This window comes from Genypterus blacodes, unplaced genomic scaffold, assembly GCF_046128005.1.
Source record: "Genypterus blacodes isolate CSIRO-AG114 ecotype Tasmania unplaced genomic scaffold, CSIRO-AGI_Gbla_v1 ptg000321l_1, whole genome shotgun sequence".
NCBI lineage: Eukaryota > Metazoa > Chordata > Actinopteri > Ophidiiformes > Ophidiidae > Genypterus > Genypterus blacodes.
The window spans coordinates 44,527-67,500 of NW_027467108.1; the positions used below are offsets into that span (position 1 = coordinate 44,527).

Consider the following 22,974-nt stretch of genomic DNA (forward strand, 5'->3'; position numbering starts at 1 on the left):
CAACTTATCAATCATCCGCTGCTTTTCTCGCGCGCCTTTTCACTTTGATACAAACGGACGAAGCATCAAAACAACGCAGAAAGAAAACCGAAGCGGAAGAAAACAGTGGAAGCATGAAAACAAGAAAAAATGTTACAGTAATGAAGTTTTTACCTTTTTAAAGTAAGAAAGACTCAAATATGACGAAGTTACTGAGGTTTGATCACTGAGACCAGCAGCTGATTCACCAAACAAGGACCAATCAGAGCTGAGCGTTTACCAGTGTGTGTATGTTTGCTCAGTGATGACTGAGGTTCAGACACACACACACATGCATGCAGCTCCTGTCCTCACGCCAACATCGCTCCTCTTCGCATGAGGAATAACATAAAATGATTTTACAGACTTCCCATCATAACAATGTCAGATTATAAAGGTTGCAGGTCAAAGGTTACCTAGGAAACAGTGTAAATGTGGCAGTGTATTTTACTTTCAGCAGCATGAAAACCTCCAAATCACCACGACCTTTAACCTTAAACGCTCAGCTTCAATCATGTTTCATTCACTTTGATAGCACTTCTGTGCTCATTCCTAACTGAGCAGAAACATGGAAGCGTGGCCTGATCCGCTGGAGCTCTGAGGGATTCTTGATTCTCAGAGCTAAAGACAGGAATCCAGAGCCTCAGAGTGATGAAGCTCAGAGGGATCAGCTGTTAAATGAATCAGGCTCAGTCAGGATCTTTGATGAATCAGCACTCATGAAGGCTCAGCAGCAGTCAGAGGTATGAGGACTCATTTTAATTACAAAACGGCATATTTTACATAAAAAAACAATAATTTACAGTACTGTTGTTTGAGTATAAAAGTACAGATGGAACAGCGGCGCCCCCACAGGTGGGAAACGTTCCACCTCAGAGTGGAGACAAAAACCTGAAACGTGGACAATTTAAACCATAGAAAAGTGGACCTTCATCACATCACAAACAGGAAGTGCAGTCCACACAGACGTTAAACTTCCTGTTTGTTAACATGACTGCAGGGTGACGAGTCTCACGAGTCGTTGGGGAGCCCGAACAGTTTGACGGTGCCGGCCTCCCGGTTGTTGTCATATTTCCCCTCCTTGTCGTCGCAGGCGTAGGCCAGCAGGGGGCGCTTGGGGTGCCAGGCCACAGTGAAGGTGGGTGAGTCACACTGGACCTCCCACAGCTTCTCCCCTGTAGAGGACACGCACATTAGAGTCAAGACCAGAAGTCCACCGAGTCCCCGAGTGTCACAGCATCACAAGCAGAAAGACAGGGGGCCCAGGAGCAAACCATGAGGAACGCCACCGCTCTGTTACTGACCTGTCTCCACCTCTGCGATGTCGATGAAGAGGTCCTCTGAGGCCGAAGCCAGCATCTTCCCATCGTGGCTGAAGCTGAGCGTCCTCACCGGCCAGTCCAGCCTACAGCGCCGCCAAGACAACGCGACACACAAACAAACACACTTCCTTTCAGCTCCAGATCGCAATCACAGACCTCAGTACATCTCAGCTCACTAAATCTATGATTCGGATCCTTTACACACTGACCTGGAGAAGCAGCGCACACACACCAGCTCGTCTACGTTCCACAGGCTCACCAGGGCGTCTGCACTTCCTGTGGCGAAGTATTTCCCGGTGGGGTCAAACTTGATGCATATGCAGTTGGAGGGGTGAGCGTTGATGGACTGGATGGGTTTCAGCTCCGGGTAACTGTGGAGAAATGTTTACATCAAAACAAAGTTACAGGTTTTATTCTCTCATGGTTGTGGTTTGTTGTCGTGGAGACGCAGAGCGGCGCCCGGCTGCTCTGTACCTCAGGATGTTGATGCAGCCGTTGCCGTTGGTGAGGAAGAACATGTCGTTGTCGTTGCTCCAGGAGATTTCGTTCACCTCGGACTTGAACTGCTCCTCGGCTTTGGATCGATGCGTTCTGGCGTCGATGAAGGTCACCACGTCGTCCTTGTTGCCCACGGCGATGGTTTGACCGTCAGGGCTCCAGCAAATGTTGATGTTCTCTCCTGAAACATTTCACGGTCAGTTTAAAGGTTAAGATTCACACAGGAAACACAGGCTGCAGCGCTCTGTACTCTGCTGTGAGAGTGTGTGTGTGTAAGAGAGGGTGAGAGTGTGTGGGAGGGAGGTTTGGATCAGGACAAGTTGCTGTGAGACATCAGTGGGCAGACCGCCTCAATATGTTAACACAAACACACACACACACACACACACACACACACACACACACACACACACACACACACACACACACACACACACACACACACACACACACACCTTTAGTATTGACGGAGGCGATGCACTTGGTGGTCCGGACGTCCCAGATCCTGATGGTTTTGTCTCCAGACGCCGTCACAAACAGGTCCGGGTTGGTCGGGTGCCAGCACAGCTGATCCACGCTGTCGCCATGACCACGGTAGTTATTCTCCTTCACCTGCAGACACACACATACACATCCTCATCATCCTCCTCCATGACACAAGGAGCAGCTCACTCCCTGCTGCCTCCTGTGGCCTCCAGAGGGCGCTGTTTGTCTCCACTTCAACATTCTTAGGTCCAATATTAAACAGAGAGCAGTAGTTTACACTCGATTTTAAGTTTCACAAACAGGCAGATTATGAAGCTGCCTTATTTCAGGGTATGGTTCTATTAGTTGTTTAATTCATGCAAAATTAAAAGTTGTGTTCTGACCATATAAAGCTGAGACCTGCTGTAGATATACTCAGCTTTGTACTTCTCAGTGTCTTAATACTTGATTAACTTGTGTAAATGGGCATGTATAATTTTAAATGGGCTTTATAGTGTCGTTGTGTTTTCAGAGTTTGTTGTAAAGTATTCGCTTTTATTGCACATTCAAGCGCTTAAACGTGTTGGCAGGCTAACGTTAGCATGCTAGCCGCTCACTCACCAGCCGCTCCTTCTCCAGGACAAACACACTCGCTGTTTTGTCGAAGGATCCGGACGCGAGTCTCCGTCCGTCGCAGCTCCAAGCCACCGAGTGAACTTTGGCCGTGTGCGCCGGGAACTCTCTGCTCTTGCTGTTGTTCCTGAAGCTCTCCTGCATCTCTTGGTAGTACCGAGACGCCATTTTCACGGAGCTGCCTAGGGTTGCCAGGTTGGATTCGGTGTTCGCGGTAAACGCGACGCAGAGGTTGAAATAAAACTTTAACCGATAGGTTTACAGGTGAACAGTTCTCTCTGTACTCTAACCCTTCACGACGAGTTAATAGGCTGCTGCAGTGTGAGCTAAAGTTGTGGGAAACAACCAACACCGCGAGATCTCGTCTACCTGGCAACTGAATGAGAAGAAGGGTCTGACCAACGGGAGCCGCAGTGGGACAAAAAGGTTTGAGCGCAGCGGAAAGATCAAATCAAGACGGAATTAAAAACATCAACAGTACATTAATTTGATAAAAAACACATTCTGTTAAAAACCCGTTTAATAAAACTTTAATTATTATTATTTTTAATTATTAATAATAAGCAATTGTTGAAATTCTCATTACATTGAGACATTTGTGAGCAAAGCCTAAGACAGAATTTGGGTCAAACGATTGGGGTCAGCCCTATGTTCCCTCAGCTCAATGGTCCTACAGCCCTATGTTCCCTCATTTCTAATAAGGGTTAGGGTTATCTAACCTTAGAAATGAGGGAACATAGGGCCTAATTTTGAAAAAAATCTTAGAACTGAGGGAACATAGGGCTGAGGGAACATAGGGCCTAATTTTGAAAAAATCTTAGAAATGAGGGAACATAGGTAATTTTGAAAAAAATCTTAGAAATGAGGGAACATAGGGCCTAATTTTGAAAAAATCTTAGAAATGAGGGAACATATGGCTGAGGGAACATAAGGCTGAGAGGCATGCTCCCAAACGATTTACCCACAATAACCGTTCATTAAAGCCATAGAGGCTTTAACTAAATCTTTATTTTGCGGTAGAAGCTTCATATTTGCGATTACCCCAATGTAAACTCAAGCAGCCTTGTACTTCGCTATTACAGTTCTGTACTTCTGTCGTTACTTTCATGTGTTTCCTCCTCGCAGTGAAGACAAACATGATCTGCAGTTTGAGTTTCAGTTTATTCAAAGTGATCCGAAAGGAACATACAGGATTTAAAAACTCCCACACACACACGAGGACAAGAATCCCAGGAACAAAGAGGATCTACAGGTCTGAACTCCGCCCACAAGACCTGCAGCGTGGCCAACTCTTACTTTACCATAATAATCATCATAATAACAACATTATTCATATTATTATCTGTCCTCTGCATGTTTCCTAACCGAACCAGCTGCAGCTTCAGGAGCTCTGAGGAGTTCACCGTACAGGCACTAACGCGAGGCTGCAGCGCCCCCCGCAGGAGGGAACAGGTGTGTGTCGGTCATGTGCACTTCAGGAACATTGTAAGAAGAAAACGTGCAGGGATGCTCTGATAGAAGCTGACGTTCTCTCATCAACGACTCAATCAGCTGATTGTTTTCATGTTTCAGAGTTTCAGTATCAAACTGCAGCTCGTTTCATTGATCAGTATTGATCAGTATCGGTGATCATTAGTCCTGATCAGAGCATCCCCGCTGCTACCAAGACTGACCGAATGAAAACGTCTCAGCAAATGTGTCACATGTGATGTAATTGCATAATATTCACACATTCTATTAAAGTAGCATCGCGTTTCAGCAAAGCTATTCATAGAACATCGGGCCCTTCAAAATAAGAGCTCGGGAGTGCAGAAATAAGACAGAACTAACAAGGCGTCTCTGGACTCAGTGATTCAGTGCAGCAACACATGTGGAAGATGCGTTTCACACCTGACATGTACACGAGATGACTGATAAGTAGTGAGCCCGAGGCGTTTCAGGTCTTGATTTTGCCGTCATGATCTCCTTCTGCCAAAGATGGAGAGCTTTACCAAACCAATCCTCCACAGCTGATCGATCATGTGAGGAGAAACGGCTTCTAGCTAAAAGCTTTACATGTTTGTGAAGAGGTAAAAGTCTAATTAAGACGAAATCAAACTACAGAAAGCCACAATCACGGAGAACAGCCAACAGGTGCAGCATCACTGCAGTGTGATGGTCTGCTCCCTTCAAGAAGAGTATGAGGAAGTCTACAAATCACTTGTATTTGATGTTAGTGTGCATGACGTCACTAACCCATTACACACCTGATCGGGCTCAGAACTTGTCAATCAACCCTCATCAGTCAGGGGGTTCAGGTTTGGAGCAGGAGTGTGTGCAGAGGCGTCCTTCTGCTGCGACCCTAAGAAGGTTGGAGGGAAACTCTACCCCCTACAGGCTGGAAAGGTGAAGAACTTTTATCTTCACATTAAAAGAGTTTAATGTGAAAGTTTATGACATGAAAACATTTTAAGTTATAAGTTCATCATGCTGTTTTGTTATTAATATCTCTGTGACTGTGGTTTCTTCAGGATTAAAACACTTTGCTGCTCCCTTCTGGTACAAATGAAAACTGCTGAATGCAACAAACCTATCAATAACTTTATGATCAATCTGCATTAAATCTATTTAATCATTGAATATAAACTAAATGTCTTAATGTTTCAGTATTGCTTTATAAGATTAAATATGATCGACTTTGGACGCTGAGGTTTTTTTGCTGAGGCTTTGTGTGCAAACTTGCAGCGTTCGTCTGACAAACTGTCAGACGGATGACATCATTGTCAGACTGATGACATCACTGCTGAAGTGAATCGACGGTGACTTGACTCATCTAATAATTAAGTCTTTTTCTTAAAAATGTAAATGGTGATGTATGAGCTGTTTGTTTAACCTTTTTCTCTGTGCAGTGACCTTTAACCTCAGGTGTGGCCATCTCTTTGTCCACGGTTTGTTTTGCAATGCATTCTGGGACGGTGCTGAATATCAAAAACACAATCTTATAATATCCAATGAGCCGGCTGCTGTGTGTGAGAATGGGAATGAATCTAATGTGAGCCTAGCTGTGACCTCTGTGACCTCTGTGACCTGTCAGCAGACGTCCTAACAGTCTGCGCCCACGCTGCCGTTCACCTGCTCGCTGCAGGTGGCGCCGTGTGCGTCGTCTCTGGCTTTGCTGTGGTCGACTCCGTTTGTCTGAACACTCTGCTTAGCTTCCACCTCACTGTGAAGCAGGAAAACCAAAGGTCAAAGGTCAGGCATGCAAACATGTCAACACTGTACCGTCTGTACTTCCTGTTCCACCTGTACGTTCTTCCTTTAGACTCATTTTGAGGGAATAAACATTTCCTACATCATCTTTACTGTGGGTGAGCGTGTGTGATCACTTCCTATCCTCTGTGTTTTGCGTGATATGCTGAAATTTCACCTGAAGTTGTCGCCGTTGGCAACCGTTTCCGGCGTCTGTCTCTCCGTCAGAGAGGAGCAGGAAGTCCTCTCCTGCCAGGAACCCGATCGGGGCTCCTGGCGTGCATCAGAGCACTTCCTCCTCATAACGACGGGCCCCGGTCCAGACCCCCGTCTCTCTGGACCGCCCCCGGGTCCTGCAGGGTTAGAGGGGACACCGGAGGCCCCGGGGCCCTCGGGATCCCTGCCTGTGCTCGCTCGCTTCCCATTCAGACTCTCAGAGGAGGAGACGACCTGAGCCTCCTTCAGACCTGCAGAAGGTCCCAGAAAGAAAGAAAGAAAGGGTTCATCCCTTCATCCAGAGAGAGTTGTGTGTGTGTGTGTGCGTGTGTTTGTGTGTGTTTACCTCCACTTCCTGCTTCTCCTGCCTTATTGCGGCGGCGTCTCAGGATGACCTCCAGCTCGCTGTCCGTCTTACCCGGTGGTGAAGGCGCCGCCTCCTGGGAGCCTCGGCTGGGGCTCCGCTTCACCGGGTCCTGCACACCAACGTGGAGCTGCGGGACACTTCCTGTCTGTGTGACGTCACAGATCACAACCAGTTACAACCAGTTATCCTGAGAAATGATCAAACTAAAGTAGATAAAACAAAGATCTGATGATCTGACGCACTTTGACCAGGATCCCTTTCAGTTCCTCCATGGCGCTCTCCTGAGGTTTCTCCTCACACACTGGAGGCTGCTGAGGACAAAACTACATTCAACCTGATTGGTTAGAAAAACTCATTCATGCTGCATTCAAGAACACATCACAGTGTTGGAAAACTGAGTCTCATCACAGAAATGAATAACAAATCACCATCAATAAGTCAAGTTTGAGAGACACACACACACACACACAATCTTCTTGCAGAGTGACGTATGGAGAGAAACGGTGACCTCTGACCTGTTTGCTGGTCGTCACCTTGGCGTCCTGAGACTTGACAGGACGCAGGACGACGCCAAGTTTGATTCTCTCCATCATCTCATTCACCGCCTTCACCTTTACATCATGAGCACCTCCACCTGCTGGAGAGAGGCACAAGAGCAAACTAGGACTCCTCCCACTGCAGTGACCCCGCCCATGCAGACATCTGTGAGGCGTTCTCATGAACAGCACCTACCAGCAGGGGGCTCCACCTTCACAGAGCCTTTGGGTCCTTTGGAAGACTTCCTCATGATGGCGATCAGAGAGCTGAATGACAGAGACGGACATCAGATATTTCTCACTACAGCTGCGACTCTACGAGGGAAAAGCCTGATGGGAAACGATTGGCTTTGGCTCCAGCAAAGTGAATTACCAAAGTTGAGTGGGCGTGGCTCTTTCTTCTTAATGTGCTGTGTCTCATGAATAAATGACTGAGTCTGACTGGAACTACAGTTGGTTCATATGTGACCTCACTACTGGTGTCGGTGTGTATGAGTGTGTGTGTGTGTGTGTGTGTGAGTGTGTGAGTGTGTGAGTGTGTGAGTGTGTGTGTGTGTGTGTCATGGGGGCATGATCAAGGTCTAATCAATACTTAAATTCCATCATTCAGGTTAGAGTCAGAGTTGGAGGACTGTTCAGGTTTCTTATTCCATAGAAATCTCATTCTGTCTCATATTATTGTCAGCCTCCTTTCTGCAACCATGGCAACGCCTGCAGTTGTTAAGGAGCGAGAGTGTTGTTGGCTGATTTGTTCTCACCTTAGGGGGTTACAGCGTGAGGGGGGAGGGGGAGGGGGAGGGGGAGGAGGAGGGGGAGGAGGTGGTGGAGGCGGCAGAAGGGGTGGGGCTGGAGGCGGAGCCACTCCAGGATCAGGGGGAGGGGCTCCTGTGCTGGTTGTCATCGGGATGTTTTTCTGGGTCTCCTGGAACTCACGAACTGAGTGGAAACGGGAAACAAGGCGGAGTTAAAGCAGCACGCAAACACAAATAATACCAGTACTGATACAGTGTGTGTGTGTGTGTGTGTGTGTGTGTGAGAGTGTGTGTGTGTGTGTGTGTGTGTGTGTGTGTGTGTGTGTGTGTGTGTGTGTGTGTGTGTGTGTGTGTGTGTGTGTGTGTGTGTGTGTGTGTGTGTGTGTCCCCTCCCCTCCTCCCTCCACCTGTCTCCTGCAGCTCTGCGTTCTTCTTCTCTGCCTCCTCAAGTCTTTCCTCCACCTCCTTCTTCTCCTCCTCCAGGAGCTCCAGCTGCTTCTTGACTCCAGAATGCTGCAGCTCCGCCTCCAGGGCCTGTACCTACACACACACACACACACACACAAACAATGGAGTTAAATATGTGTGTGTCCGGTGCGTATGTGCGTGAGTGCGTGTGTATGTGTGTGTGTGTGATGCTTGTGTTTGTGTGTTTGTGTGTGTGTTCACCCTCTGCTGGTGCTGCAGTCGCTCCTCCTCCAGGGTTTGAGTGACAGAGGCGACCTCCTCCAGAGCTCTGAGGAGCTGAACGCTTGGATCAGAGCTCTGCAGGAGCAACGTGCTCTGTCTGTTCGCCTCCTTCTGCTTCACCAGCATCTGCAGGAGGAGGAAGAGGAGGAGGAGGAGGAAGAGGATCTTGAGTGAGAAAACAGGAGTGGTGGTTTATCTGTATGGGCGATGACCTTTAACCCTTCAGGTGTTGTTTACCTCGTGTGCATACGTCTCAGCCTTCACCCTCAGGCTGGTCTCCACGTCCAGCTGCTCCATCATCCCCTCGTACTCCTCAGCAGCCATCATGGACACTGTGGGGGAGGGGCAAGTGCAAACCTCTTCATCACTGCAGATGTGTAAAGTGCTGGTCGGTGGCTCAGTGGTATTTTGGGATGGTCGTCAGTTGTTTATGTGCTAGGTGGTTGCCAGGCCCTTAGGTGGTTGTGCACGGTTACCACATGGTTGCTATGGTGATGAAATGTGGTTGGATCGTGTTTTGCACAATGGTTGTGTATGTGCGTGCGTGCGTGCACGTGTGCCTGTGTGTGATTGTGTGTGTGTCTGTGTGTGTGTGTGTGTGTCTCACCTCTGTGAAACCTTTTCATGGTTTTCTTCTGCTGCTCCACAGTTTCACGGAGCTCCTTCATCTCCGCCTGATCTTTCTCTGACTGCAGACGGCAAAATCACAAAAATCAACAGGAGGTATTTTTCCTTTGCATTTGTTTTATTCCTGAGCTTTTGAGTCAAAGTGAACCTGAGCTGTCAGCTGCTGCATTCTTCTCTCCTGCTCGTGAATCTGACCGACGAAGAGCTTCTTCTCCTCCAACAGCTCGCTCACCGTCTGCCCCAGATCTGACACACACACACACTCTCAGTAATTACCGTGACCTCTGACCTCTGTTGTTTGTTGGCAGTGAGTGACAGGTCTCTCACCTTTGACCTGCTGTTGGTACTGCATGAAGGCGTCGGGGGTTTTGTCATCTGCGTCCGGCGTGACGCAGTCAGAGATGCTGGGGAGCGACTCGTCCAGAGACGGACCAGATGAGAGAGTCGGGTTCTTCAGCTTCCTGATCTCAGAGTTCAGCTGCAGGTCAGAGGATCAAAACGTCCGACATGTTAGTAACCATGACACAGTACGATCAACACTGACCGACGTGATGTTACTAGATGAGGAACCATTTACACAAAGTGACTGAACGGGCTGAACGTACACACACATCTACAGAGGTTAGAGGGGATTGTTTTTAATCACAAAAAACTAGTAAATATACTATTGAAGGACTGAAAAAAAACAATATGTAACAGGATGTAAGCAGTCAGGCTCAGTCAGGCTCAGTCAAAGTCTTGTTTCTTCATCTTGTTTGGGCTGAAATAAATGTGTGTGTGTGTGTGTGTGTGTGTGTGTGTGTGTGTGTGTGTGTGTGTGACCTTTGTAGCCAGGGCCTCTGCGTTCTCTCTGCAGGACTTCTCTATCTCGAGTTGTGTCTGCAGAACGTTCACCTCCTCGATCACCATCTGAGACACTGAGGAGAGCAGCACAGCTTTACTTAATGACCTCATCAGCTGAGTGCTCACACACACACACACACAGACACACACACACACACACACACACACACACTCACAGACACACACGCACACCATGTTTATAGGTATCAATAAACCTGCTTCTAAGTGTGTGTGTGTTGTGTAAGTGTGTGTGTGTGTGTGTGTGTGTGTGTGTGTGTGTGTGTGGTGTGTGTGTGTGTTTATTGATGATCTGATAGCAGGAATATATGAAGCAGTTTGACAGGAGTGGGAACCATGGTTACACTGTACTCAAAAGAAGACTTACTGCGTCGAGGTGAAAGTTTTGGAAATGAGGGCACCAGAGGAGTGTGTGTGTGTGTGTGTGTGTGTGTGACTGACCTCTCCTGATGTCTTTCAGCTGTCGCTCTGCTTCATCTCGCTCCTCTGTCAGTCTGCTGCACTGTGGGGGACACAGCAGGTCAAAGGTCAGAGGTCACACACCTGCTTTAGGGAAACTGAGGTTTCTGCCTCTTTAAATATTAAGGGAAACACTTCCTGCCACTTCCTGTTGGTCTGTTCTCCTGTTTAACTGCTCTACTTAGCAGCAGCTATAGTCCAGGTCCCCGCCCCTCCACTGGGTCCTTTGGAGCCTACAGCTGCTAGACGCGCTCACACACTTTGTTGCTATGGCGTCAGAGAGGAGCTGCTGATTAACGCGCTGTGCAGAACCACAACCAACCAATCACAGCCGATAATCTACACATTAATAATTACACAAAGACTTAATACAACAGAACGACTGAGACCAGACAAAAGGAGCAACGTTAGCATACATTAGCCTCCATGTTAGCCTCCATTAGCGTCCATTAGCCTCCACACCAAGTCTTGTGAGCCTGAAGTCACTAAATCAAAGTGCTGGCAGTGAACATGCAGGTAAACTGTGAATCTGAGGAAAAAGAACGTTTCCAAAGTACTTTCATATCGCATCACACACTCTTTGCTAGCTGAGCTCTGCCTGGGTCTCTGTACCTGGAAACACAACTCATTCTAAAGTAGAAATAATTTTGCACGATGAATTAAAATTAAATGACTTTATTCACAATTTCAAGCCTCTGCTGACAAACAAAGTGCTGCTACGTAAACAATGAGAGGAAAACCAGCAAGACGCTACATGGAGGCAGCAGGTTCACTGCGAACTACACAAGAGTTCTGGGCTGATGCTGATGCTGATGCTGATACTGATGATGCTGATGATGCTGATGATGCTGATGAAGTCTTGTTGATTTTCAGTTTGAAACCTGACAGTTTTCTTTTCACACAACCACAGTAACCACATATCTAGTTGCTAGTTTGTAGCAGCCATGCTAGGTTGTAGCTAGCTGGGAATTCTGGCAGCTTGCCAGACGTTTGCAGTTAATTAACTAATTGAAAAAGAATTGTAAAATATCAGGAATATGTGAAATAATATTAATGGTGTAAAATGAATGGAATATTTTATGGCTGTAAACCCCAGACAGAGCTGAAGCAGAGCTGAGACTGACTGAAGCTTAGACTGAAGCTCAGGCTGATGTTATGTTAATGTGAGTGAAGCTGAATCAATGGGATGTTAATCGGAATGAATTTTACGTTAACTCGAGTGCGTTATTCGATCATTAAGAGTGGATTTCACGTGAATCTGCGTTATTTTGACGTTAATCCGCGTGTATTTTAGATCCTCGCGTGAATGTGAGCCTGACGTGAGCGCACGCGGCGTTCAGGGAGGGGTCGGCCTCTTTCATCTCACAATGAGCCGGTAAATCACACCGGAAACGCACGGAGCATCAAAGACGCATTCAAACCTCTACAACGGGCAGAAATCACGGTTTATACAAAAGGGTGGATCGGGGTTTTACCTCAGTCTGCATGAGAGTGTCTCTCTCACATCCCTCCATCAGCTCGGAGGAAGAGCAGGGGAGCATCTTCAGCTCAAAACAGAGAGAGGGGGAGATGAAGAGGGAGAGAGATGGAGAGAGATATCCCCCCTTTCTTCTCCTTTCTGTCTGCCTGCCTGCCTGTCGGTCTGCCGGTCTGCCTGTCTGCCTGCCTGTCTGTCTCTCGGATCCCGGCCCGTTGTCTCGTCTCTGGGTCGCAGCCCGGCTCTGTGTTCGGTGGGTCTGTGGGCGGATCCTCCCTCAGCATCCCCCCCCCCCCCCCCCCATCCTGCAGGCAGAGCCGGCTGAGCCTTGTGCGCATGCGTGTCTTGCATGTTTAAATACACACTAAAGCTTTACTGTTAAAGACATCACAGACCCACACCTGTTTACTGTGAGGAACACACACACACACACACACACACACACACACACACACACACACACACATAAACACACACACACACACACACACACACACACGTTTACACTTCTCTATCATTCTGCACTCTTCAGTCTAATCCACTGCTGTGACAGTTAATTATCAACATCACCATCATTATCTAACAAAACAAACCTCATGCTGCTCAGGTGTGTGTTTACAGAAAGTTTCTTCCTTTACTGGAGGTGCTGCTGGTTTGTAGCAGACCTGCAGCTCTGTTGCCCCTCTGCCTCTCTGCCTGTGCAGCTCTATATCAGGGTAAGAAGAGCTTGATGCTCTGCTGAAGAACAACAAAAGCACACAAAACGCAGATAGAACTCCAGGCACAGTCAGATTTATGTTTTTATTTATTTAGCAGGAGCATCAATCTCACTTTCTTATGGTCTTCATGTCCTGGAGTGTAAAGTGATGCCACATTTGTTCGCCCCCTCATGACAGAGGGAGAAGACGTTTCTGTCCCTAGTCTTCCTCTCTCCAGGTCTCAGCTGCGTCCTTCTTCAGGGCCTTCATCAGGGCCTTCATCAGTTCTTCCTTCAGCTTCAGAATGAACCTTTTCAGGTTCCTCAGAGCTTTCTTCCCCCATATTCTTCCAAATATCTCCATCATCCTGAGCAGAGAGGGTTCATTCAGGTAGCTGTCCCTGGTGGTCCCAGGCGTCTCCCTGGCTCTCAGCTGTTGCTTCTGCAGCATCTGTATCGTCTCTGTCAGGATTCTGTTGGCCTCCTGCTCAGACTGGTACTTTACAGTCAGTTTATCTGCTATCTCCCGGAACAGCATCTCCTGGTTCAGGCTCTCTGTCTGAGCTTTCAGATGAGTCTTCAGACCTTTCTTCACTGCGTCGTATGTCTCCACCCTGGAGATCTCAATCTCAACCTCCTGTGCCACTATGTTCTCCTTCAGCCCATGGACCTTCCACTTATATTTCCGCTTCATGTCTTTGTATCGTCTATCAGCTGCCAGCTGTTGCTCAAGATTTTTCCTCTTCTGTTCTTGAAGCTCTGATCTCAAGGCTGTGTTCTCAATCATGGCTGCCTTACACTTTTCACTCAGTTCCCAGACCATCCAGTCCTGGTCCTTCCCTTTGAGAGGCAGCAGTTCCTCAGCTGTCATCTGTAGCTCCAGATATTCCTCCTGCGTTTCATCATGCTGCCAGCTCAAGATGTCCTCCTCAGTCTCTGTCTTGGTGTTCCAGTACTCCTCCAGTGTCTCAGTGAGCTCCTGGGTTGTGTTGTTGTCCTGGCAGAGGACATCAAAGTGAGTGTCCTGTAGTCTGGTCTTTGTTTCTGTCATGTTTCCTGGACTCATCACTCGTATCAGTGTTTATCTAGCTGCATGTGATGTCATCAGCTGTGTGTTACAGGCCTGCTGCCTTTGACACGCCGTCTGACATGATGTCACTGAGGCAGTCTGTGGGAGGAGCCTCTTTAGGTCGGACCTTGTCTCATTAATGGCGAAAGGAATGACACAAACTCAAGATAGAACAGAAATATATTCAGTCCTATTCCACCATATTCCCTCAGGTGAATATGAAGAATGAAAGAAAATAGTTTCCCAATGCACAAAGTTGGTCCAAGCTTTTCCCTCAAAGGTCTGAAGTTCACCCACAGTCTGACACTTCGCTTGGTCCAGTCTGAAGGAGCTGAAGGAGTCTGAAGGTGCTTGCATGTCCACTCTTGATCTCACTGCATATTATTCCATCTACACATTTGTATTTAAAGGGTTTGTTGTTTATCACATTTCTTGTTTGAACACTTTTATCAGACGATCAAGTTTAACTGCATTATTGTTAATTGTTTCATTGTTTGCTGTGTTTGCAAAATATTAATAAAGTTTTTAAAAAAATCTCCAAAAATGTGAATATTTTTTGTGTTCCATTTGGTTATTTCGATTATCACTCACTTCCAAACAAACAAACAAATAAAAAGCAAAGCGACGCTAAAAACAAGGAAGAGAAGTCACGTGGCGCCGCGGTCACGTGCCCCAGCACGTGATGGCGATAAATACGGAAGCAGCGCGCGGGAGGAGCAGTAGCTTGGCTGTGTGGGTGACGGCTCGGTGTGTCACGGTGTCCTGGTTCGGCTCGGCTCAGCACGAAGAAGACGAGAATGAAGAGTTTGTTGTTGTTGATGATTGTGATGACAGGAGCTCAGAGCGAGCAGGAGAGGAGGAGGCTGAAGAACGCCAAGGTGAGAGCACACACACGCGCGCGCAAACACGCACACACACGTGCACAACAACAACAAATGCACAACAACAACAGCAGCTACTCTACACAGAAGCACAACAACAAGCGTCTCTTGTTTCAGATCCTGGACTTTGTGTGGAAGAACTGCGGGGGTCCTGATGACCCTGCAGTGATGAAGACCCTGGATCTTTCCCCAGACCCCATCAGCATCCCAGGAGACCTCAGTGCCTCGGCCTCGGCCTCCACCTCTGTGGAGCTGGTCGCCCCGCTGCCCGTCAGTAAATCCACTTTGTGTCTTTGTTCATGGAGCAGTGACACACACACGCACACACACAGAGAAGTTTATTTAACTGTTATTAAACTATTTACCTCTTAGTGTTTCATCATGTGGGTCCATCAGCATGAGCACATCTGTTAAAGAAGAAAACTCTGATCAAAGTTGTGTTGTGAACATGTTGTACTTTTTCACAGTCATGTCAGCCAATCAATTACAGCTGGAACACAAAGCATTGATTACCAGAAACCTGCTGACACACACACACACACGCACACTTATTGTCAAGTTAATCTGAAACTATTGTCATCTGACCATTTTCCCTTTTGACTCATGTGTGTCTGCAGCTGAACGTGACGATAGAGAAGGAGGTTGCAGGTTTCTGGGTGAAGATTCCGTGTGTGGAGGATCTGGGAAGTTGTCACTATCCTGACGCCTGCGACCTGCTGAACCAGCTGGTTCCCCCGGGACAGGACTGTCCCGAGCCCCTGCACAGCTACGGCCTGCCCTGCAGATGTCCCTTTAAAGCTGTTAGTACACACACATTCACATTCACACACACACATTCACTCTGACATGTAGTACAATATACTCTAGTGTTTAGAAGTGTACTGACCCATCTGAAACATGCTGAGTCGTATATTTGTGTCTGTCCTTGTGTGTGTGTCTGTGTGTGTGTGTGTTCTCAGGGTTCGTACTCGCTGCCTCAGTCTGATTTCTACCTTCCTAACATGGATCTTCCATACTGGCTCACCAATGGGAACTACCGCCTGCAGGGGGCGCTGGGCAGCCAGGACAAGGAGCTAGCCTGCCTGAAGGTGGCGCTGTCCATCCACTCAGACTGAAGCACAACTCAACACTGTCAATGAGAAACATGTTAACGATCAATTAAAAAGTTTAAAATGAGAAATGCTTAGGATTCTGACTTGCTGCTCACTAAAGGAGTTCTGTTCAAATTAAAACAGATTTGAAATAAATATATTTTATAATAAAAAGCATAAATAAGAATGATCAGAAAAAACTTTACACCTTCACAGCTGAAGCTTCTGTTTCCTTTACAGGTCAAGCTAATGAACACTGTTTAATTTACATGACTACTTTTTTATATCTGAGATCATTTTATTATCAAACAGCCTGTGTGTGTGTGTGTGTGTGTGTGTGTGTGTGTGTGTGTGTGTGTGTGTGTGTGTGTGTGTGTGTGTGTGTGTGTGTGTGTGTGTGTGTGTGTGTGTGTGTGTGTGTGTGTGTGTGTGTGTGTGTGTGTGTGTGTGTGTGTGTGTGTGTGTGTGTGTGTGTGTGTGTGTGTGTGTGTGTGTGTGTGTGTGTGTGTGTGTGTGAACAATGTTTGATTTGTTTTCAAAGTGCTTTGATTTAATGAAATAAAAGGAAAATGTTTTCATCTTCAGACCCCTGAAACTTCACAGAGCATTAAAAGTGTTTCTACATTCAGCTTCCACAGAAGTGTTGCATGAGTGATTATTATGGGATGAGTGAGGGAATTGAGCAGCTGTGTTGTTTCGGTGTGTGAGCACTGGGGGGCGCTGTGGTCCTTATGAGCTCTACTCTTTCTACTGGACTGATAACGGGAGGAATTAAACACACACACACAGGTTTCACTATGGAAGACACAGACACACCTTGAGAAGGGCCAGGAGGTCAAATCTTAAATGTTTATGCTGATAGATTCACTTTTCTATAATCCGTCTGCACTTCCTGCACCTGTATGAAGCCCCGCCCCCCAACAGCGCTGCACCTTGGGGCTCACGCCGGTTGTATATCCTGATTGCACAAGTGTCTGTGTGAAGAGGTCTGCATCAGATAAGAGCTGAGACACACACACACAGTCTCAGCACTTCACCCTTCTAATATTCTGTCCTTCATCCTTGGTGTGTGTGTGTGTGTGTCAGGTAGTAGGCTGCTGGTCTTCATACCTGAGCAGGATAATAACAGGTTGAATGTCAGCTTTGATAACAGGTATTTCATCTTGGCATGAGTGGATGATTGGAGTGTGTATTCTCTGCTTGTGTGTGTGTGTGTGTTTGGCATTTCCCCGTGTAAACTGGTCGTGACACGAGGTCGTAAATTATCAGCTAACACATCCATTAAATGTGATGTGACATAAATAGTCTGTGAGTTGATGGGAGTGTTCGTCAATCAGCGCACAGACACACACACACACACACACACACACACACACACACACACACACACACACACACACAGTGAGGTATGACCAATTAACAGATAAACAGGCCGATATGAGGATGGATGAAACGTAAACACATTAAAGTAAGAACTCCAACCACCGGGTGGCAGCGTTAGTCCAGATACAACACAGGCTGAGAGACGGTCCATGGTCTAATCACAGATCAATACGACTGAACATCTGCAGCACATCAGCGGCTTGATTGGGATTCTGATTTGTAAAGATTGAAGTTACTACAGGAGAGGACAGATGAGGTCAGACTGACAGGAAATGAGTTATAGAGACAGTGTGAAGTTTGAAAATGTGTGTGTGTGTGGGTGTGTCAAACCTTTTAACTGAGGAAACCACATGCAAAATGCCAATCATATATGAATGAGGTGAACACACACACACACACACACACACACACACACACACACACACACACAGCAACATAATGCAGCCAACCAAACCCTCTCACTCTGACTCTCTCTCTCTGTCTCGCTCTCTCACGCTCTCTCGCTGTCTCTCTCGCTGTCTCTCTCGCTGTGTGGGTGTGAGATTTACATTGACATTTACATTTAATCATTTGGCTCATTTGACATTTTTATCCAGAGCGACGTACAACACAAGCAAAGATCAGGAGAGAACAACAAGAGAGAGAGCACGGAGAGAGGCGGGGAGAGAGAGAGAGGCGGGGAGGGAGGGAGGGAGGGAGGGAGAGAGAGAGCGAGAGGCAGGGTGTGTGTGTGTGTGCTCCCCCCTCAGCAGTGAAAGGTGACAAAAGTTCATCGTGAATTGAACAGTGTGGCATTTTACAAAATAGAACAATTAGACAGATAAATGACTGCAAGCTTGCACATCAGGATCAGAGCAGAATCAGGATCTGATCCAATCCGATGCTTGAAGAGGCCTTGATGTGAGTTGATGAGCCCACTTTGTCTCCAGAGGACTCCTGGACCCTGGAGCCTGAAGCTTGGGTCCAGTCTGCCTCTGCTTCTTTTCAGCTGTGTCATCTTCCTCTGGGTTGGAGGTCTTAGTGGTTGGTTTGTTTCCTCCGACTTTCTTCCTCCATCTCAGGAGCTCAGATGCTGTGTGAGCTTTGGTTTGCATCGCTGAGCTTCACTTGACTGATCTGGCCGACCTCGTCCTGATCTGTGTGAGGCCCCAGACTCTCCTCCTCCTCCTCCTCCTCCTCCTCCTCCTCTGTCTCAGTCGTTTGTGTTCCTGGGCCTCCACTCTCAGACTCCAGGGGTGTTTCATGAATCAGGTTCAGGTTCAGGACCAGGCCTACAGTCTGACCTGAACCCTTTGGATCAAACTGCAGAGACCAAATGAAGTCCTCTGCCTCCTGTGTGTGTGTGTGTGTGTCAGTGTGTGTGTCCTGTCCTCACTCTGTCTCAGTCTGAACATGAACATGTTGCAGTAACATATTTTCTCCGAGCAGCCAAACGCTGCAGCGTCACAAAGCAGCCATTGTTTCCACGCCGCACCGCTTTCACACCGCCGGAGCTTTTTTACAGCTCGATTTTAGCTTTCAGCAGTGTGATCGCAACATATGTCACCAAAACTGCAGGAAGTACACAGAGCCGTCACTACTGCAGGAAATACCCACAGCCTCCAGTACCGCAGGAAGTACACACAGCCTCTGATACAACAAGAGCACACAGAGACGGAGGGGAACAACTTTGACCTCTCTCTTTGTAGGAAATCTTTGATTAAAGATTAGAAATAAACAGAAGTAGTGTTATAAATGTGTGTGTTAATTTATGCAGGATAGTACAGAACGCCTTCTGCCGAGCTGCTGCTGCTCTGCACAACACAACGCATCACAATGGAGCGAACACGCAGCCTTCATCACTCCTGCATCGCTATGATGGTCAGAATGAGACCTGAGCTGATCTGCCAGTCATCTCAGTGTCATGACGACAAGATGGCAACATTATATACACACACACACACACACACACTTGTTTAATGCTGAGATGGAGTTTCATCAGCTCGGCATTTCTGACCAAAGTGATCAGCTTTGTTTCCCTGAGTAGGATCTAATCAATTTTATCCTGATTGTTTATCCGTTGTTTGTAAAAACACTGATGTAAAGGCGGTTTACTGAGTCTTAACGTTGTGGTTGTCAGGGAGCAGCAGGTGGTGTTCTGGAGGTTTCCATTCATTGGCGGCGGCGTCTTAATCACTGTGTAATTACAGGCGGGTGTACGGGGGCTGAGGTGGGACATTAAGCTGAGCCGCTTCCTTTCACATGCAGACGGAGCGGGGGAGGGGAGGCGGGTGGGAACGAGGTCTACAGAGCCCAGGGAACAAATCCGCCAATTATTGTGGAGTGTGTTAGCCGAGTCGGTTCTGCTCCGACCCGTTGGCTGATTACGCACAAAGTCCTGCCGCGTGTCAGTGAACGCATCGCGGGGAGTCAAGAATCAATTATTGTAATGACTCATTTATAATCAGAGAGGTGATCGGTGGAATATTGGCAAAACACAAACAGACCATCAGGCCTCTACACTGTAAAAAATAATACTGAGACATTACACTGTAAAAACTGGAACGCCACTGTTACCATCAAGAGAGAGAGAGAGAGAAAACTGGAAGCTGTGAGAGAGGAGGAGCCAAAATGCAGGAGGACATGGAACACTGACTAGGGAGAACTAGAAGACATGACTACATAGATAAGACCAAGGAAACTGATGAAAAGGAAATGAACAGAACAAACAGAGTGGACGGAACGCAGGGACTAAACCAGACTGGGACCCAGAGGAGCAGAGACCTGAGAGACATGACGGGGACAAACCAGAGACACGCAGAGACCAGAGAACACAACCAGGACGAGCAGACAGGACAGGGAGAGACGCAGACTAGATACTCACAAGACAGGATGACAATGGGGAAGAGGTGAAGACAAGTAGAGCAACCAAAACCAGAACAAACTACAGAATAAAACAGGAAACCAACATGAAAACACAGGATCATGACCCTCCATGTCAAAATTAAACTAATGTCATGATCGCCTACAGGAGACGGGACAGAGGACTGATTCTGTCCGTCTCTCTGTCCCGGCCTGTTGGTTTAACCTGATAAAGAAGGTAAACAGGGATGAAAGCCAAACGTCTGTAAATCCGCGTAATGACGTTATGTGAGGAAAAGCCTCATGCTGCTGGGAACGCCGTAATCCCACTTTGTTCACAAACCGCTGCTCCTCCCCTTTCCAGCGCTGATCCCCTTGGTGTCGCACCAACACAAAGGGGCCCCCGGTGTAAGGCCCCGGCCCCCCCATTCCTCCGTTTGTCGGGCCGCAGCCGGGGGCGCGCTCGGTATTATCTTCCCCTCAATTAGCAGAAAAGGCTGTGTTGATCACTTCCTGTGCGAAGGTGAGGAACATTCCTCACGTTCTTACTTTAAGGACGACATCGATGCCAAAATACACTGCAAAAAAATACAAACTACCAGAGAGAGAAAGAAAGAAAGAAAGAGACTGAAGTGCTTTGTGCAGCGCCGTCTCAAGAAGAAAAGGCAAAGAAGAAAGAAGGAAAGAAAGTACATGAAAAGAAGTTTACTCTTTAAGAAATGAAGAGGAACCAAGAAATCAAGTTAAAGTGTCACAAATAAAGAAGAATACAAAGGGTTAAGGTCACACATGGATTACACAAAGGCTGTTTCATGACAAAACTCACAACAGAACAAACAAGGAAACTAAAACTAAGTGCAGACGACTCAGATAAACTGGGAGAACTCAAACACAAGCAAAGCTACAGAAACAACCTGGAGGCAGAGCAGAACACAGGAAGCAGAGGGACACTACACTCCCATGGAAGACAGGAGGACCAAACCAGAACCAGAATCACAAGGAGAATGTCACAATAACAGACCGGACTGTGGGACCAAGAGCAGCCAGGCAGACGTAACTCAGCAACCAGAGACCACGAGAAACAAGCAGTATACATACAGGACGACAATTGAGGGGAAGAGGACCAGGAGGAGAACACAGGACAAAGGGAAACACAGGTGAGACCAACGGGTAACAATCAAGAGACACATAGGCAGGAAGTAAAGAAACAGAAACAGGAAACTACAAAATAAAACAGGAAAAGAGGAACAAAAGAAGCCAAAACACAGGATCACAACAGAAAGAAGAAAAAAAAATGAAAGAAAGTAACCAACCAACCACTGACTGAACAAACCAGCTCCTTTATATTTGCTTCAAACGACTCCTTTGTTCTTCTGCCCGCGCTTGAGTACTAAAGTACAGAAAAAAAGGTACTTTGCTTTATGCCAAGCTCAGGATTTATCAATCAACCCTAGCCCCCATTAAAATACTCCACACTAGGTCCAGAACCTTTCAGTCAGCCCTCCACACCACCACCAGTCTCCATAAGACTTCATGACTCAACCTTCCACGATAGGCTCAAGATTTATCAGTCAACCCTGCTCACTCCATTATGGCTCAGGCTCACCATTTATCAGTCAACATCATCCACAACTGTAATCTGAACAGAATAACAATCAAAGACAAAATTACTCAAAACCATTCCGACTATTCTGGTTGTTAGCTCCGACAGGTTGAAACAGGGTTGATTGATAAGTAGTGAGCCCGCCCTGGATGGCAGCCAGCAGGTCTTCATCACTGCATGTTGGGTCATGGAGCTCAGGATTTATCTGATCTCACTGATTACACAGCAGGTTCAGAACTGATCAGTCACTATCTACAGACGACATGAATGACTCAGCTGCTGCAGTCATGTGACCTGCTGCCCGTCCTCAGCGGGCTGTTGGACGTCCTTAATGTTTCCTGTCTTCAGAGACTCTGGTGTGGAGGAGAGGGCGACTCCTCTGCCCTCGTCTCCCGCTGCACCCCGGGATGCCTGCAGAAACTTGGAGCGCGGCGGACAGATGGCTGCTCGCCTTAAAAATGGCTCCTCTGTGACTCAAGACGCCGAGGAGCATCCGCCGCTCTCCCAGAGTGACAGGAAGCAGATGCCAGGACATATGCTTTCTCTGAAACGATGCTGCCATGAAGACGAAGGTTAACAGGCGAGTTTGTGCTCTGAGGTCATGTTTCGCTCAGATCTTACAGGAAGTCACCGCCCCTGTAACCTTCAAGGAACCTGACCTCCGAATGTCTGGAAGCTAGAGAGGATTTCTGTGTTCCCAGCGACTTCTCATTCAGGCGTCTTCTCACTTCAGTTCTCAGCCCAAACCCTCCGTGTCACTTTACAGACATGACCAAGCCAGGAGACATGTTTAACTTTTATTGTGGAGGGCAGCACTTCAATCTTTGTGCCGTAGAAGAAAGAAGATCATGGATCCATCAGCAGGGTCCAAACAAAGACCTGCAGACCTGAAGAGACGCTCAGACATCTACACAATCACACACACACAGAGGAACACACAGAGGTCAGAGGTTAAGGAGAGGAAGATCATGAACTCTGGTAGAACACGACCCACATATTGTCCTACTGAGCTCACTCTGCCAGTCAGCATCTCATGTAATACTTGGCTTTTACCAGGAGAGCTGCAGGAATAAATCTGGAACACAGAGGAGTTTGTTCATTGCTCCTTTTTCTTCTGTCACCACACTATCACTGCCGCTCACACTGAGGTGGACGACACATGCACCACTACTACTTCTTCTCTTAATACTATTACTCCTCACAACACAGCTCCTCCTGGTACCGAAGTCTCCTCGTGTCCTACAGGTATCGTCCGTCAGA

The 22,974-nt window shown here is 47.4% G+C and overlaps 3 protein-coding genes across 3 annotated transcripts; 1 reads left to right on the forward strand and 2 right to left on the reverse strand.

Moving 5' to 3' along the window:
- Nucleotides 1-762: 762 nt before the first annotated feature.
- On the reverse strand, nucleotides 763-3,335 carry thoc3 (THO complex 3). The gene is made up of 6 exons (XM_076137470.1): nucleotides 2,925-3,335; nucleotides 2,294-2,450; nucleotides 1,815-2,019; nucleotides 1,550-1,711; nucleotides 1,323-1,423; nucleotides 763-1,193 (listed from the first exon to the last, which is right to left on the reverse strand). The coding sequence occupies exons 1-6, from the start codon at nucleotides 3,102-3,104 to the stop codon at nucleotides 1,030-1,032; spliced, it is 969 nt and encodes a 322-aa protein (XP_075993585.1). The 5' UTR covers nucleotides 3,105-3,335; the 3' UTR covers nucleotides 763-1,029.
- Nucleotides 3,336-6,017: 2,682 nt separating this feature from the next.
- shtn3 (shootin 3) lies at nucleotides 6,018-11,100 on the reverse strand. The gene is made up of 16 exons (XM_076137486.1): nucleotides 11,089-11,100; nucleotides 10,655-10,715; nucleotides 10,175-10,269; nucleotides 9,680-9,830; nucleotides 9,501-9,598; nucleotides 9,333-9,414; nucleotides 8,963-9,057; nucleotides 8,705-8,851; nucleotides 8,443-8,575; nucleotides 8,042-8,219; nucleotides 7,480-7,550; nucleotides 7,263-7,384; nucleotides 6,996-7,058; nucleotides 6,727-6,856; nucleotides 6,343-6,631; nucleotides 6,018-6,138 (listed from the first exon to the last, which is right to left on the reverse strand). The coding sequence occupies exons 1-16, from the start codon at nucleotides 11,098-11,100 to the stop codon at nucleotides 6,018-6,020; spliced, it is 1,848 nt and encodes a 615-aa protein (XP_075993601.1).
- Nucleotides 11,101-14,599: 3,499 nt separating this feature from the next.
- On the forward strand, nucleotides 14,600-16,047 carry gm2a (ganglioside GM2 activator). Its single transcript, XM_076137469.1, has 4 exons — nucleotides 14,600-14,793; nucleotides 14,914-15,066; nucleotides 15,414-15,596; nucleotides 15,756-16,047. The coding sequence occupies exons 1-4, from the start codon at nucleotides 14,713-14,715 to the stop codon at nucleotides 15,909-15,911; spliced, it is 573 nt and encodes a 190-aa protein (XP_075993584.1). The 5' UTR covers nucleotides 14,600-14,712; the 3' UTR covers nucleotides 15,912-16,047.
- Nucleotides 16,048-22,974: the final 6,927 nt, after the last annotated feature.

What these genes read in the sequence shown, in the direction of transcription:
- shtn3 (XM_076137486.1), bottom strand. An exon ending in TGCAGCAGCTGACAGCTCAG is followed by an intron (nt 9,415 to 9,500) that starts GTTCACTTTGAC and finishes TGCCGTCTGCAG; the next exon opens with TCAGAGAAAGATCAGGCGGA. An exon ending in AGGTGACGACCAGCAAACAG is followed by an intron (nt 7,059 to 7,262) that starts GTCAGAGGTCAC and finishes TTTTGTCCTCAG; the next exon opens with CAGCCTCCAGTGTGTGAGGA.
- thoc3 (XM_076137470.1), bottom strand. Translation starts at nt 3,104, where the DNA reads ATGGCGTCTCGGTACTACCAAGAGATGCAGGAGAGCTTCAGGAACAAC. An exon ending in TCCTGGAGAAGGAGCGGCTG is followed by an intron (nt 2,451 to 2,924) that starts GTGAGTGAGCGG and finishes GTGTGTCTGCAG; the next exon opens with GTGAAGGAGAATAACTACCG. An exon ending in CGCCTCCGTCAATACTAAAG is followed by an intron (nt 2,020 to 2,293) that starts GTGTGTGTGTGT and finishes GAAATGTTTCAG; the next exon opens with GAGAGAACATCAACATTTGC.
- gm2a (XM_076137469.1), top strand. Translation starts at nt 14,713, where the DNA reads ATGAAGAGTTTGTTGTTGTTGATGATTGTGATGACAGGAGCTCAGAGC. An exon ending in AGCTGGTCGCCCCGCTGCCC is followed by an intron (nt 15,067 to 15,413) that starts GTCAGTAAATCC and finishes GTGTGTCTGCAG; the next exon opens with CTGAACGTGACGATAGAGAA. An exon ending in GCAGATGTCCCTTTAAAGCT is followed by an intron (nt 15,597 to 15,755) that starts GTTAGTACACAC and finishes GTGTGTTCTCAG; the next exon opens with GGTTCGTACTCGCTGCCTCA.